We start from the raw sequence: 12,153 nt of genomic DNA, 5'->3' as shown, positions 1-12,153 counted from the left end.
CCTTCAACCACTAGGTATTTAACATCCATCAACAGAACTTATTAGACACTAACACTCATAAATCTCCCCTGTACCCTCTCTAGTGCAATAACATCCTTTATGTAATGAGGTGACCAGAACTGTACACAGTACTCAAGTTGTAGCCTCACTAATGATTTATACAGTTCCACATAACCTCCCTGCTCTTCTATTCTATACCTCGGCTAATCAAGCAAAGGATTCCATATGCCTTCTTAACCATCTTATCGACCTGTCCTACTACCTTCATGGATCTGTGGCCATTCATTCCAAGGTCCCTCACTTCTTCTACACCTCTCAGTATTCTCTCATTAATTGTGTATTACTTTGCCTTGTTTGACCTCCCCAAATGCATCACCTCACACATTTCCAAGTTGAATTCCATTTGCAACTTTTCTGCCCACCTGACCAGTCCATTGATGTCTACCTGCAGCCTAGCCTGTTTATTTAAGACCAGCATATCTAGTAGTTAAATATACTGAGTTAAATTACAAGGTAATTGTTCTTAGGGACTTTCATAAGTCAGTTACAAGGTAATTTTTGTTGCTGTAGAAGTTTTTAGTTTTTCCAAGTTGGAAATAATTAACTTTCTTTTTTAAAATAATTTGTTTAACAGTATTACACAGAAATTAGCATATGTTGCATCAGAAGTATTTTTTTATTGGGTCATGGGTGCAGGCACCACTTGCAAGACTAACATTGCTTGCCCATCTCCAATTGCCCTTGCAAAGGTAATGATGAGCTGCCTTCTTGAGCTGCTGCAGTCCATGTGGTATAGGTACATCCATGGTGCTATTAGATATGCTGTTAAAGTATGATGGATGCTTTTCAAAACCTTGTTTTTTAGTGACACTCTTGTGGCATTGCACCTGATGTCAAAGAGCATGCTGCTTTATAAAGAAAGGGATGTTATGCTATTTCATGCACAATGTGTTCTCATACAGTTGATCTCCTGGTCTCTCTTTTCTAATTCTTTCTTACATCCTAGTACTTTCTATCTTTCTCTTTATCATTTTTCTGCCTCTGTATGACTCTGATACTCATTGTGTTTTCTTTGTTATTGAATCTTTTCCTAATTTTTTTCTCTTACCTATTGGGCTGGATTTTATGCAGCTGCCGCTGGGGGTGAAAAAAAGCCGCGGCCCACATGCCGCAGTGATCTTCCTCCCGGCAGCCCACAATAGTATGCTGGTCGGGTCGCCTCCCCGTGGAGGGGGCGGGCTCTCCGATCTGACAATGGTGTCGGCTGCCTGTGCGTAGGCGCTGGCACCATTTTTAAAGCCCTGCCGGCTAATTTAAATTTTTAACGTTATACCCCTCCCCCCCACTGTACTGATTCAAAATCGACTGCCTCTTTCCCACCCTCTACAATAACAAGACAAATTCATTATTTGCCCTCTCCTCCCCCACCCCCCCCACCCCTAAAACAATTACCTTCCACACTTGACCTTTCCCCACCCCCCCACCCCCCAAACTGAACAAAGTGCACAAGTCACCCTTCCCACCATCCCCTACACTAATAATATAAATTTGATCCCGTCCCCTTGCACTAAAAATTGTAATGACACCCATTCCCCACCACTGCGGCGCCTGCTTTCCCCAGACGGGAAAGTGAAGGCATGTGAGTGCCAGCCGCCACTCAGAAGATCGCAACCCAACGGTAAGATTGGAGTCAATTTTATTTAAATGTATGCATCCTGCTAACTTGAATATTTTAATCCGGATCCCATCGCCCAGCGGCGAGGCCGCTGCCAGAACAATCTTCCGCCCCCCCACCCCACCCCCCACCACCAACCATGGAACCTGATGTCGGGAGCTTTTTAAAATCCCAAGCAATTTGTAAGTTTCTCCTATGCTATTGCCTCCAATCTATTATTTTTGTCCCAATCTGTATTACTGTTGCACATAAATAGAGACCTGAAATATTGGGACTATTTCCTTTGGAACCAGTTAAGAGTAGAATATCTGCAAGAATCTCTTAGAATTAAGGTATCAAAGCTCATGGTGCAGGACACCAGATATGTTGAAATGAATAAAAGAGATAAGGTAAATCAGAAAAAATTGATTAGGCGATGCCAAACTTAGGTGTTTAAAAGCCTGAAGATTATACAACTGAAAGAAATACTGAAAGAAGTAAGAAATCACAGCTTTGCAGTACTGCGAAAGAATCAGTAAAATTTGCAGACTGTGAAATCAGCCTTGATTTCAATGCTCTGCTGACGTAGGGAGGGGCAAGAAAATGTAGAGCAGTATTTTTCAAGCCTAGGTGCAACAAGGGGGGAAAGTTAAAAGGGTATTAACATAGTAATATTGATAAAACAATGAATAGATACGTTGCAATGGGGAGGAGAAAGAGAGATTAGAGTCTAGAGTTAAGGGATCACATATTACTGCCCCAGATTTTGTGTTCTTCGCCACTGACCTCAGAGAAAGTTGCACGCAAGATCTAGTGATCTCTGTGACATGGATTTCAACTTTCCCAGCTTTAACTTGCATCTGGTGCCAAGTCAAGAAGATCTCCAGACATCCGGCAATAGTGATTTGGTCAAGCAGGATAAGCAGTCAATCACATTTAAGAACTCTCATATTCACTAAACCGGAAAGTTAAAAGCTCTGATTATCCTTCTCTTTTTAACATTATTTTACGGATAGCGAAATAAAGATAGGGAGAAACAGATGGGATTAAGGTAGAAGCTGAAATATCATGAACAAACTTTATCAATAAAGAATATTTTTGAAATGTGAATTTTTTAAAATCATAATGGAGAAGTTTGCCATTCCACAATTATAAAATTAGTTTCTCAGGACCAGAGAGGATGTTTAACAGTTTTTACAGTAGGTCTAATAGCGTAAAAACATGAAAGTTATGGTCAGTTCAATGATTACTAATTGGTTGCAGTCTGCAGGGACTTCAACAGCGTACCCTATGGGGAAGTGTAAAATCATTGACAGCAACTTCTAGATTTCCGCGTTTGACTGCACAGTTGCGGATTCCAGAAGTTGCTGTCAGTTTCAGATGAGCAGTGATGGCAAGAGCTGAAATCCAGACCATTATTGGCCTCATTGAAGCAAGTATACTTTGACCAAATGCCACTCAGCAGTTCTTTACTGCCAGAAGTTGATTCAAATACTGCTTTCATTCTTTACCACCTTCTCTATCACAACCCCTCCTCCACCCCTTATTTATTAGCCATGATTTTTTCATTATTTTCTTTCAGTATTTCCATTCTTTAAGTACCTTTATTTGCCATTTTTCTTTGCCCTTAAGCACCTTTCCTTGCATTAATTTTATATTGCTGGGTGGGAGGACATGGTTACTTGGGTTATTTTAAATCCAGACTGATCTAAATCACTCAGCATACATATGGACAGTAACACACGCATAGCTACAATAAGCTTGATCAAATTCTTCATCATCACACATGTCAAAATTGTAGCTCAACGAACATTTCAAATATTAAGTTTTAACAATTCTATATTTTAAGTGTTCAAGAATGATGACCAGCATATTAACTGTTAATTTGCACATTTAAAGATAATACTTTCTAATGGACTTCTGCAATTCCTTTTATCTTTACAGTATTTTAATTACTTATATACCTACAAGATGCCAGGAGATATTAAAAATTGGGTGGATGCACACATGAACTGTGAGGACATTGCTATGAACTTTCTGGTAGCTAACATGACTGGAAAAGCTCCTATTAAGGTAAGTTTTCTGAAGCGCCAGAGAAATCATGCACAAGTGTTATGTTTGTCTACTGAATAACTAAAATAGATTGGGCATTTTCTGTCTCTTTAGAAATTGAGAATATAAAATTAAATTCTAATAAATGCAGAAATGATTGATATTGTGTTGTTTATCATAGAGTTTAAACTTTTTTTGTGTGTTTTTAATGTTGCTTTGCAAATAACAACTGTTGAAACTTTGCTTTGTAAAGTCAGTATTAAGAGTATTGCCACTTGGGTGCTATAAACTTTATCGCCTTTACAGTCTTTAAATATTCATAGAATCTGTCAGTCAACTGAATGAGAAAACAGACATAGGTTAATAAGACCCTTTCAAAGTAGGGGAAGCAACATTTCATCATCATATGATTGTACAGGCAACCAGTGCTTGTACAAAGCACCTAGAAGTGTGAAAACAATCATTAAATGGGTTTTAATGGATTGTCATCACACACTTTCAATGAATGTGAAACCTTTCTAGTAATTTTATTGACCTCTTGTGAGTTGAAATATGCCTTATTGAGCCAGATGGAACTCCAGCAAAATGTTCTGAAAGGATAGTGCTCTCACATTACACTGCAGGCGTGCTTGAACATCTAGCTGGATTAAACATGCCATTAATATTGTTGAAATTATTGTGACACGCAGGTGACCCCGCGTAAAAAGTTCAAGTGCCCGGAGTGCACAGCAATTGATGGACTGTCACTAGACCAAACCCATATGGTGGAACGGTAAGTGCTTCATTCCTCCCATGTATTTAACAGCTTGTGCCTGCCATTTCAAAAGTGCCCAAGAAAAACATGTGTGACTGGTTCCAGATTTACAGCCCACTTAGAAAATGTTAGTCACTGCCTTCTGCAGGAAGGAAAGTTCTGCCCAAGTTTATGTAAATTAATGATATAGGAATTGATATAACTCATTCATATTTGTAAGCAATAGTATCCTAAATTTCAAAAGTGCCTTATATAATTTAGATGAGCAGGTACCTGCCAAAAAGATTCAATATGTATTGTGAATACATTGTCGGAAGCATGTTGGAGACTGAGATCAGTTTTATTTTATTTCACTTAGGATTACTGCAGAGTCTAGTGCTTGTACTGCCTCTGTTGTGTGTGCCTGAGACTGCCTTAAAGACATCAGCTTCATTAGCAGTTACATTTCACCTTTCTTTACTCCAAGCCTTACTAAAGAATAAAATATAACTCCCAAAACCACGGTAAAATAATTTAGCAGAAACTCCAGTATATTAATTCAACTGAAAATTTGTCACCATTTGTCTTTTCGGCATCTCTTTAAAACATTAGTGTTGCCATGCTTTCCTGTTTAACTTTTAAAAATATCAGTGTAAGGAATGCTTCCGATTTTATTGGTTACCTTATCAGCTTTGTGATGACTTCTGATTGTGCAGATGTTGTTCTGACAGTGTTTTATTAGATATCATTAAGTACATATGTAACACCATGGGAATATAATTGCAGGTCAGAATGTATCAATAAATTTGCATCCGTGTTTGGCATCATGCCACTGAAGGTGGTGGAACATCGAGCCGACCCCGTCTTGTACAAGGATGACTTCCCGGAGAAATTGAAGAGTTTCCCCAACATTGGCAGTTTATGAAATGCTGGCATTCAAAATTATAGTTCCTTCAAGTGCACCATCCCTATACTGCAAGCCATTGTTTCAGTAAGGACCAGCAGCTGTATAATTTTAAACCATTCATCTGGAATTCAAAGTTCTCTCCTCCTTTCATGGAGTTATTAATTTAACATGATGCAACTGCAGAGGAACAACGTGACCTCTTTTTTTTTAAAGTGTTGAATATTGCCAAATTGTAATGGCTCATCGTGACAGAAAATGCTTTGTTGTTTTTAAGTGAAAATATATTGTGTCATACAAACGCTATTGGAGATCAAAAACTCAAAACATATCTCCTCACAATGACAACATATTGAAAACTTCCTCTGTTGTTGGTTCAGACATCAAAATGATTTGTTGACTGTTATGTTTCCAAACTAGCTAATGTTGGACCACGTACCAATGAGCTTCATTTTTAATGTACAGACCATCATAAAACTGCGTGCTTGCTTTGCCAATGTATGTCCAATTTTGGTTATTCCCCTATTATAACACTCAGTTATACTTCAAATGATGTGTCAGCCGTGGCTCAGTTGGTAACATTCTCGCCTCTGAGTCACAAGGTTCTGGGTTCCAGTTCCAGTCCCACTCCAGGGCCTGAGCACAAAAATCAAGGTCAACACTCCAGTGCAATACTGAGGGAATGCTGCACTGTCGGAGATGCCATCTTTCAGATGAGACATTAAACCGAGGCCCCATCTGCCTGCTTGGTGGATATAAAATATCCCATGGCACTATTTTGAAGAAAAGCAGGGGAGTTATCCCCAGTGTCCTGGCCAATATTTATGCCTCGATCAGCATCACAACAAAAAAAGATCATCTGGTCATTATCACATTGCTGTTTGTAGGAGTTTGCTGTGTGCAAATTGGCTGCTGTGCTTCCTACATTACAACAGTGACTACACTTCAAAAATACTTCATTGGCTGTAAAGCACTTTGAGACAACCAGTGCATTTTACAAATGAACTTACCTACAGACAGAACATGATAAAATGTTTTCACTCTATACTGGTCATATTCAACATAGTAACTGCAACAGTCTCCTGAAAATACTGTGTCCACCTCAGAAATTCCCAGTAATTGTTGCTGATGATAATGATTCCTTATCTTTTGTGTCTATATTTTATTTTCTCTTGTCATGGTAGTAGTATGGAATAATGTTTTTGACAGTGCTTCATTTTATTAGGAATACTGAGGCGATTTTAAAAAATAATGTAATTAACCTATGTTACGTAGCGTTTCGTCTCTTGACTTAATATTGCTTTCTTGTTAATAGTTTAAGCTTTCCCAATGGCTCAGTGAGTGACACACTGTACAGTGGCAGTGAGCTGTATAAACTATGATGCTATCAGAATTGGGCTGGTGGTGGGATGCTGGTAGAGTTCTTAAGTGTTCTTAATTTAAGGGTAAAGTTTAAGCAAAATCAGGCTGGACTCCATCTCCCAATCACTATCCAAAACCTGTTGTTGACATGTGCAGAAAGGTCCTCTTCAGAGAGAGGTTTTTCTTACCTTTCTGTCCTTAGCCTGCTACAGTGTTCTAATGAAACTCAATGCAAGCTCTTGGAACAGCACCTCATCTTTCGACTGGGCACTCTACAGTTTTCTGGACTCAACATTGAGTTGAACAATTTTGGATCACAAGCTTTGCGCCCATTTTGTTTCCTGTTTCTTTGCTGGTTTGTTTTTTCTTTCGCTTCCTTCACTTTGCATTTGGATGGCAATTATCCTGCCATTCACACCTCCTCTAGACATATCTTTTGTTTCTTTAATTGTCTCATTACCAGTCCATTTGGCCTTGCAACATGAAACCTCTTGTCATTTAATCTCTCCTGTCCTCCACCCTGTCACATCCCTTCTTTTTTGTTGTTCTTCCCAGCATCCCCCCTTTCACTTGCTCAAAACCTCTTATGTTTCTGACTTCTCCCAGTTATGATGAAAGGTCACAGACCTGATACGTTGTGTTTCTCTCTCCACAGATGCTGCCTGACCTGCTGAGTATGTCCAGCATTTTCTGTTTTTATTTTACTCCATAAGCTAAGCTGCCAGTGTTTGTGAGATAATGAAAGGCTGTTGCTGCCCATGCAGTCATACTCTAGCCTTGAGGTGGGAACAAAATATCATTTAAAAAATTAGAACCAATTATTGCTGACTGACTTTGATACAGTAAAGGTGCTCTGATATTGCACAAGACTCAGACTAAAGCTCTGGAATTCTCGAAGCAAGGCCCTTACACAACTGTCTGAAAGCCAATTGTAAAAACTATTGGTGATTCGCTAGACTAGTTGCCTGGAATACCTGTTTTTAACATGTCTCCCAGGCTGCTAGTTAGTAAGTCGGGCAGTTTTGTATTTGGCGTTTAGGCCGTTGCATGAGATGTGTACCATGGGAAGCCACCAGTACATATGTAAGCACCGTAACAAAACTCAAGACATTAACAGTATTGTATTGTACACCACACAATCAAATGAGGGATTTCTGAAATTCAGGAGTTACATTGGACCATATGGTGCAATCAGATCTTCCTGAGACAGTACGGGCATACAGCAGCTTCATACAGGTGAAGCTTTTTGCTTTAAATTTATTTAAATTTAATATTTTCTTCCAGAGAGCTGTCTGTTGAACAACACTCTGGTCATAATGTATTTTATTGATGACTTTTATAGATATCATTGTTTGAAACCCAAGAATGTTCATGATTTATAGAGCAAGCCATTTAACTATAATATTTTCCAGCAGCTGCTTTATTCCACTTTAATGTTACAAAATCCAGCTATTAATTGTCTAATTCCAGGAGTCTATTTTGCATTGGTTTCTAAGATAAGGTCCAGTTCAGGAAGCTATTAAGGTCTAAGTTTCATTTTTTGGTTCAAATTTGTAAAGTACTGTCTAGGCACGATGTGCTCCTGTCACAGGAGAGTAGCACGCAGTATTTCTGAGACAATTAATGGGAATAAATCATTGAAGGCAAAGAAAGAACAATACTGTCAGTACTTTGCATTACAAAGGTCAAAATGTGGAGTCAAACTGGTGCTCAGTTTTTGATGTTTATATACCGGCTGTGAATGTTGTTCCTATATCAGACAACTTTTGTCAGTTGCTGATACTTTCATGTTATCCCACTGTCCTAGACCAGCAGTACAGGTACCTGCATAACTTGAGTTTATAGTGAATATATTATGGATGTTGGCTAGCAACAATGTAAAAGAAAATACTGGTAGAACTTGGCAGCAGCTATAGCTTGCTAGTGTGCTTTGTAAAACATTTCAGTGAACCTTATGCATTTCACTCCTTTTTTTGTAGCATAAAAACTACTTGCATTTATCCATCTCCCTTCATATTCACACATCAGAATGCTTTACATAAATGAACTACTTTTTGAAGTTCAGTGATTTAAGTAGGCAAACACAACTGCCATTCCGCACCACTAACGTTCCATCTGTTTTTAGGTGGCAGCGGTTGAGGGAGAAATGTTGGCTAGGAGACACAAATATTTACAAAGTTGCTGACACTGTTTACAAGTTCTATGATTACAAACCTAATTGCATTTACAGGAATTTGTTTCAGAATTGTAATAAAGATGGACCCCTCACCAAACCAAGGCCAAATTTTAGGCATCTGTTTTTAATGTCCTTTTTTCTGTCATGCGTATCACTAAAATCATGCTTATATACATGTTTATTATAATTACTCTTTTCTCTGAATCCTGTTGATGAAGTATAGTTATTTTTTGATGGAATCCTGAATAATAGCCTGCATTTCATACCGTGGTTTAGGCACTTTATCAGAATGCGCATGAGAAGGTGGTTGAAATGCCACAAGATTGAGTGGCTGTTTTTGTAAAATCCAAGCCTCAGATACATGCATCCTACTGTGGGCAACAATTGATAGATATATAAAGCTACCCCAGTGGGTTACTACCTGATATAGTACCAAGTCACCCAGGCCAAATGGTTGCAGTTTTAATTCCTGTTCTGTACCAAAATAGCTGATTTTAAGCCAAGATAATAATTAAGGCACTTACAATTGTTCTAGGCTGGGGAGGGGAGAAATCAGCCCGAGTTCATGTTCCTGTCTATTCTTGTCATGGTCGTATTGAATGGTGGGGCAGGCTTGATGGGCTGAATGGCCTACTCCTGCTCCTATGTTCCTACTGATTCCTGTTGGAAGATATATTTGTGGATCTTGCTGAGAGGCCCACCCAGTTTATATGGCCCATTGACCCTTCCTGTCTATGTTCAGGCATAAAGAATTGCCAGCTAGCCATTATAACAAAAGGCTTTTGGGATGACTGTAGCCATCTTTGGGGTAGGAGGAAAGTACAGTTCTTATTTTTTTAAAAAGGTTGATGTATTGACAAAAATCCCATATTTTGGATTTGTATAGAATGAGTCCTATTTATAACATGATTAAAACATTGCAGCAAAATGCACTGAGCACATTGTACATATAAGGCTCTAAAATCTTTTTAAACACTATGAATGTTAAAAGCACAAAAATATTTTCCATTATTTGTGTAATTGAAAATCGATGATTGAAAGTGTCTTTGAAATTTTCAGTATAAGGATTGGCACCACAACTTGGGAAAAATCACTTCTGTCTTCCACCTCTCTCACAGACCTTCCCTTTTGTTCTTTTCACCTCCATTTCCTTAAACCTGGTTCATCTGTAACTTTCTCCAGTTCTGAGGAAAGGTCATTGACCTGAAATGTTAACTATGTTTAACCCTCCACAGATGCTGCCTAAGCTGCTGAGTATTTGCAGCATTTTCAATTTTTATTTTAGGACAAAGAGGCACTGGCTTTAACTAATTAAAGGTAAATCTAGCACTGATGTCATAATTCTCTGTGCATGGATTAATACATGGAATAGACTTCCGAATTGGGTAGATAGTTGGAGTAGGGGAAAGGGTAGGCTTTTTTCTGGGTGGGTGAGCTAAAATTGGTCAAATTGTTTTTCTCATCTTTAGCTATCTTGTAAAGACTTGATTTAATCCTGTGTTCAAACAGAAATGCTGATGATGTTGCCCATGAGGAATGTACGATTGCACCTGTCACTTGTCAGAAGTGGCAAGCTTGGCAGGGTGGGGAGGAAGTAGAATGTCATTCAACCACAGTTAGATATGTCAAATAGGCAAAAAAATGATCTTGTAAGCAATTCTCAAAAGTTGTTTATGAGAACATACCTGACACTAAGACCAAGTGATTTGTTCATAATTTACACATTTGTTTAAATATTTGAGGGTTTAATTGTTTTTTTTTCCTGTGGAAATTGAATAGGTGTATAAAATATGTGACCCACATTGAATCTTAAAATTGTACTTCAGGCTTCATCTTCACAGACCATATAGATCATCCATTTCTGCCATTGATACTTTCTTTCTGTCTGTGCACTCAAATGGCAAAATCTATCTCCAATATGTGATTCCTTATCATTTTCAGTCTGTATTTTGCAGTTTATTTTTGTCAAATGTCATCATTTTATTGTACTTTGTTATTTGCGATTGTTGTCTGTTATATATAAATTAAGTAAAGTGTGTATTTCATAAATAAACAGTACTGTTAAATGCAAGTCCTTTGGGTGGCCACCTGCAAATCATTTATTAAATAAATTCACCTAATATCACACCCAGTAATTGTTAGTCCTATGATAATTAAACTAGCTAATGGATGCCTTTACCATAAGCTAATTACAAGTCTGTAGATATTTTCCAATCTAACCCAACCAAGATGTTACTTTGCATTAATGCTACAGCTGATGCAGTTTACAGCTGAACTCCAGATGTGTTGACAGGAAGTTATCTTCCCACAGTTTGTGAATAAGGACTAATATAAAATTAATTTCATTTTCAGTTTTATGTGTAATGCAGTTTGCAGCATTGTTGACAAATTTGAACTATGCCTTAATTCTTAAATTGGTAATCTTTAAAGTGTACAGTTGAAGACAAAGAACATTTTCTTTCAAATGTTTGTTAAAAAGTGAGTAATATAGGAATATTAATAGGTGCAGGTTGCTATGTTTAACTTTTTTTGGAGATGGCCTGTTTTTGTAAATGACTGCATTCAGGGTTACTGGTGTATATCTTCGGACACCTGTTGTTAATATAAGTTCTGTAATCCTTTCTGTACTCTGTCAGCAGTTCAGAAGGGCAGTGTTGGTATTTTTATCCACACCAATTATTGTGAGACTTCAGAGCTATCATGATCACATTTCATCACCATTCCTTGCAGAGAAAATAGTTTTTTCTTCAGTAGGAAAAAGACAAATTCTTTATTAGGTTATTGGTTATATCTGTCAAAACAATACACACCATTCTGACCCAGTTTCCTAAGAAATTACATCTATGCAAAACATTGTTCCAAGTGCAATAACTTACTCATAAAACAACACATCACAGGCAAATTGAGTTTGTTAAATTCTCACAGTAATGATGAACACTACTTTGGATGCAGTAACACTTTTTATTGAACATAACCTAATTGCACCCTTTCCTACAATTATATTTAAAACAAGGCAATTAAAGCTAAAAGAGTTTACAAGGTTAAAATATTTTACAACAAATTATAACAGTAATATTCTTGAGATTTCCTCTCAGCAAAAGTACACAACACACCCAAACAGATATATTACTCTGAACTTCAACCTTCTACTTCAGTAGTATAAGTAATAGCAATGGGCGTGATTGTTGCAAAAGATAATGACATTTAAAACTGTATAACATTTCACTTTTGGTATATTTAGCATATTACACAATAAAAAGTTTTTTTGTTTA

General features: G+C 37.7%; 1 protein-coding gene across 2 annotated transcripts in view; it reads left to right on the top strand.

Moving 5' to 3' along the window:
• ext2 (exostosin glycosyltransferase 2) overlaps positions 1 to 12,153 on the top strand; it is a 231,496-nt gene extending 219,343 nt beyond the window's left edge. For both annotated transcript variants that reach the window (XM_068046470.1, XM_068046471.1), the window contains exons 12-14: positions 3,599 to 3,727; positions 4,396 to 4,478; positions 5,226 to 12,153. In XM_068046470.1, coding sequence (XP_067902571.1) covers positions 3,599 to 3,727; positions 4,396 to 4,478; positions 5,226 to 5,364 — 351 coding nt within the window. In that variant the 3' untranslated portion in view covers positions 5,365 to 12,153. The remainder of the gene's footprint in view (positions 1 to 3,598; positions 3,728 to 4,395; positions 4,479 to 5,225) is intronic.

Source organism: Heterodontus francisci, chromosome 14 (assembly GCF_036365525.1).
Source record: "Heterodontus francisci isolate sHetFra1 chromosome 14, sHetFra1.hap1, whole genome shotgun sequence".
NCBI classification, from domain to species: Eukaryota; Metazoa; Chordata; class Chondrichthyes; order Heterodontiformes; family Heterodontidae; genus Heterodontus; species Heterodontus francisci.
The sequence above is the reverse complement of the archived record's forward strand: the minus strand, read 5'-3'. Positions and strand labels throughout refer to the sequence as shown.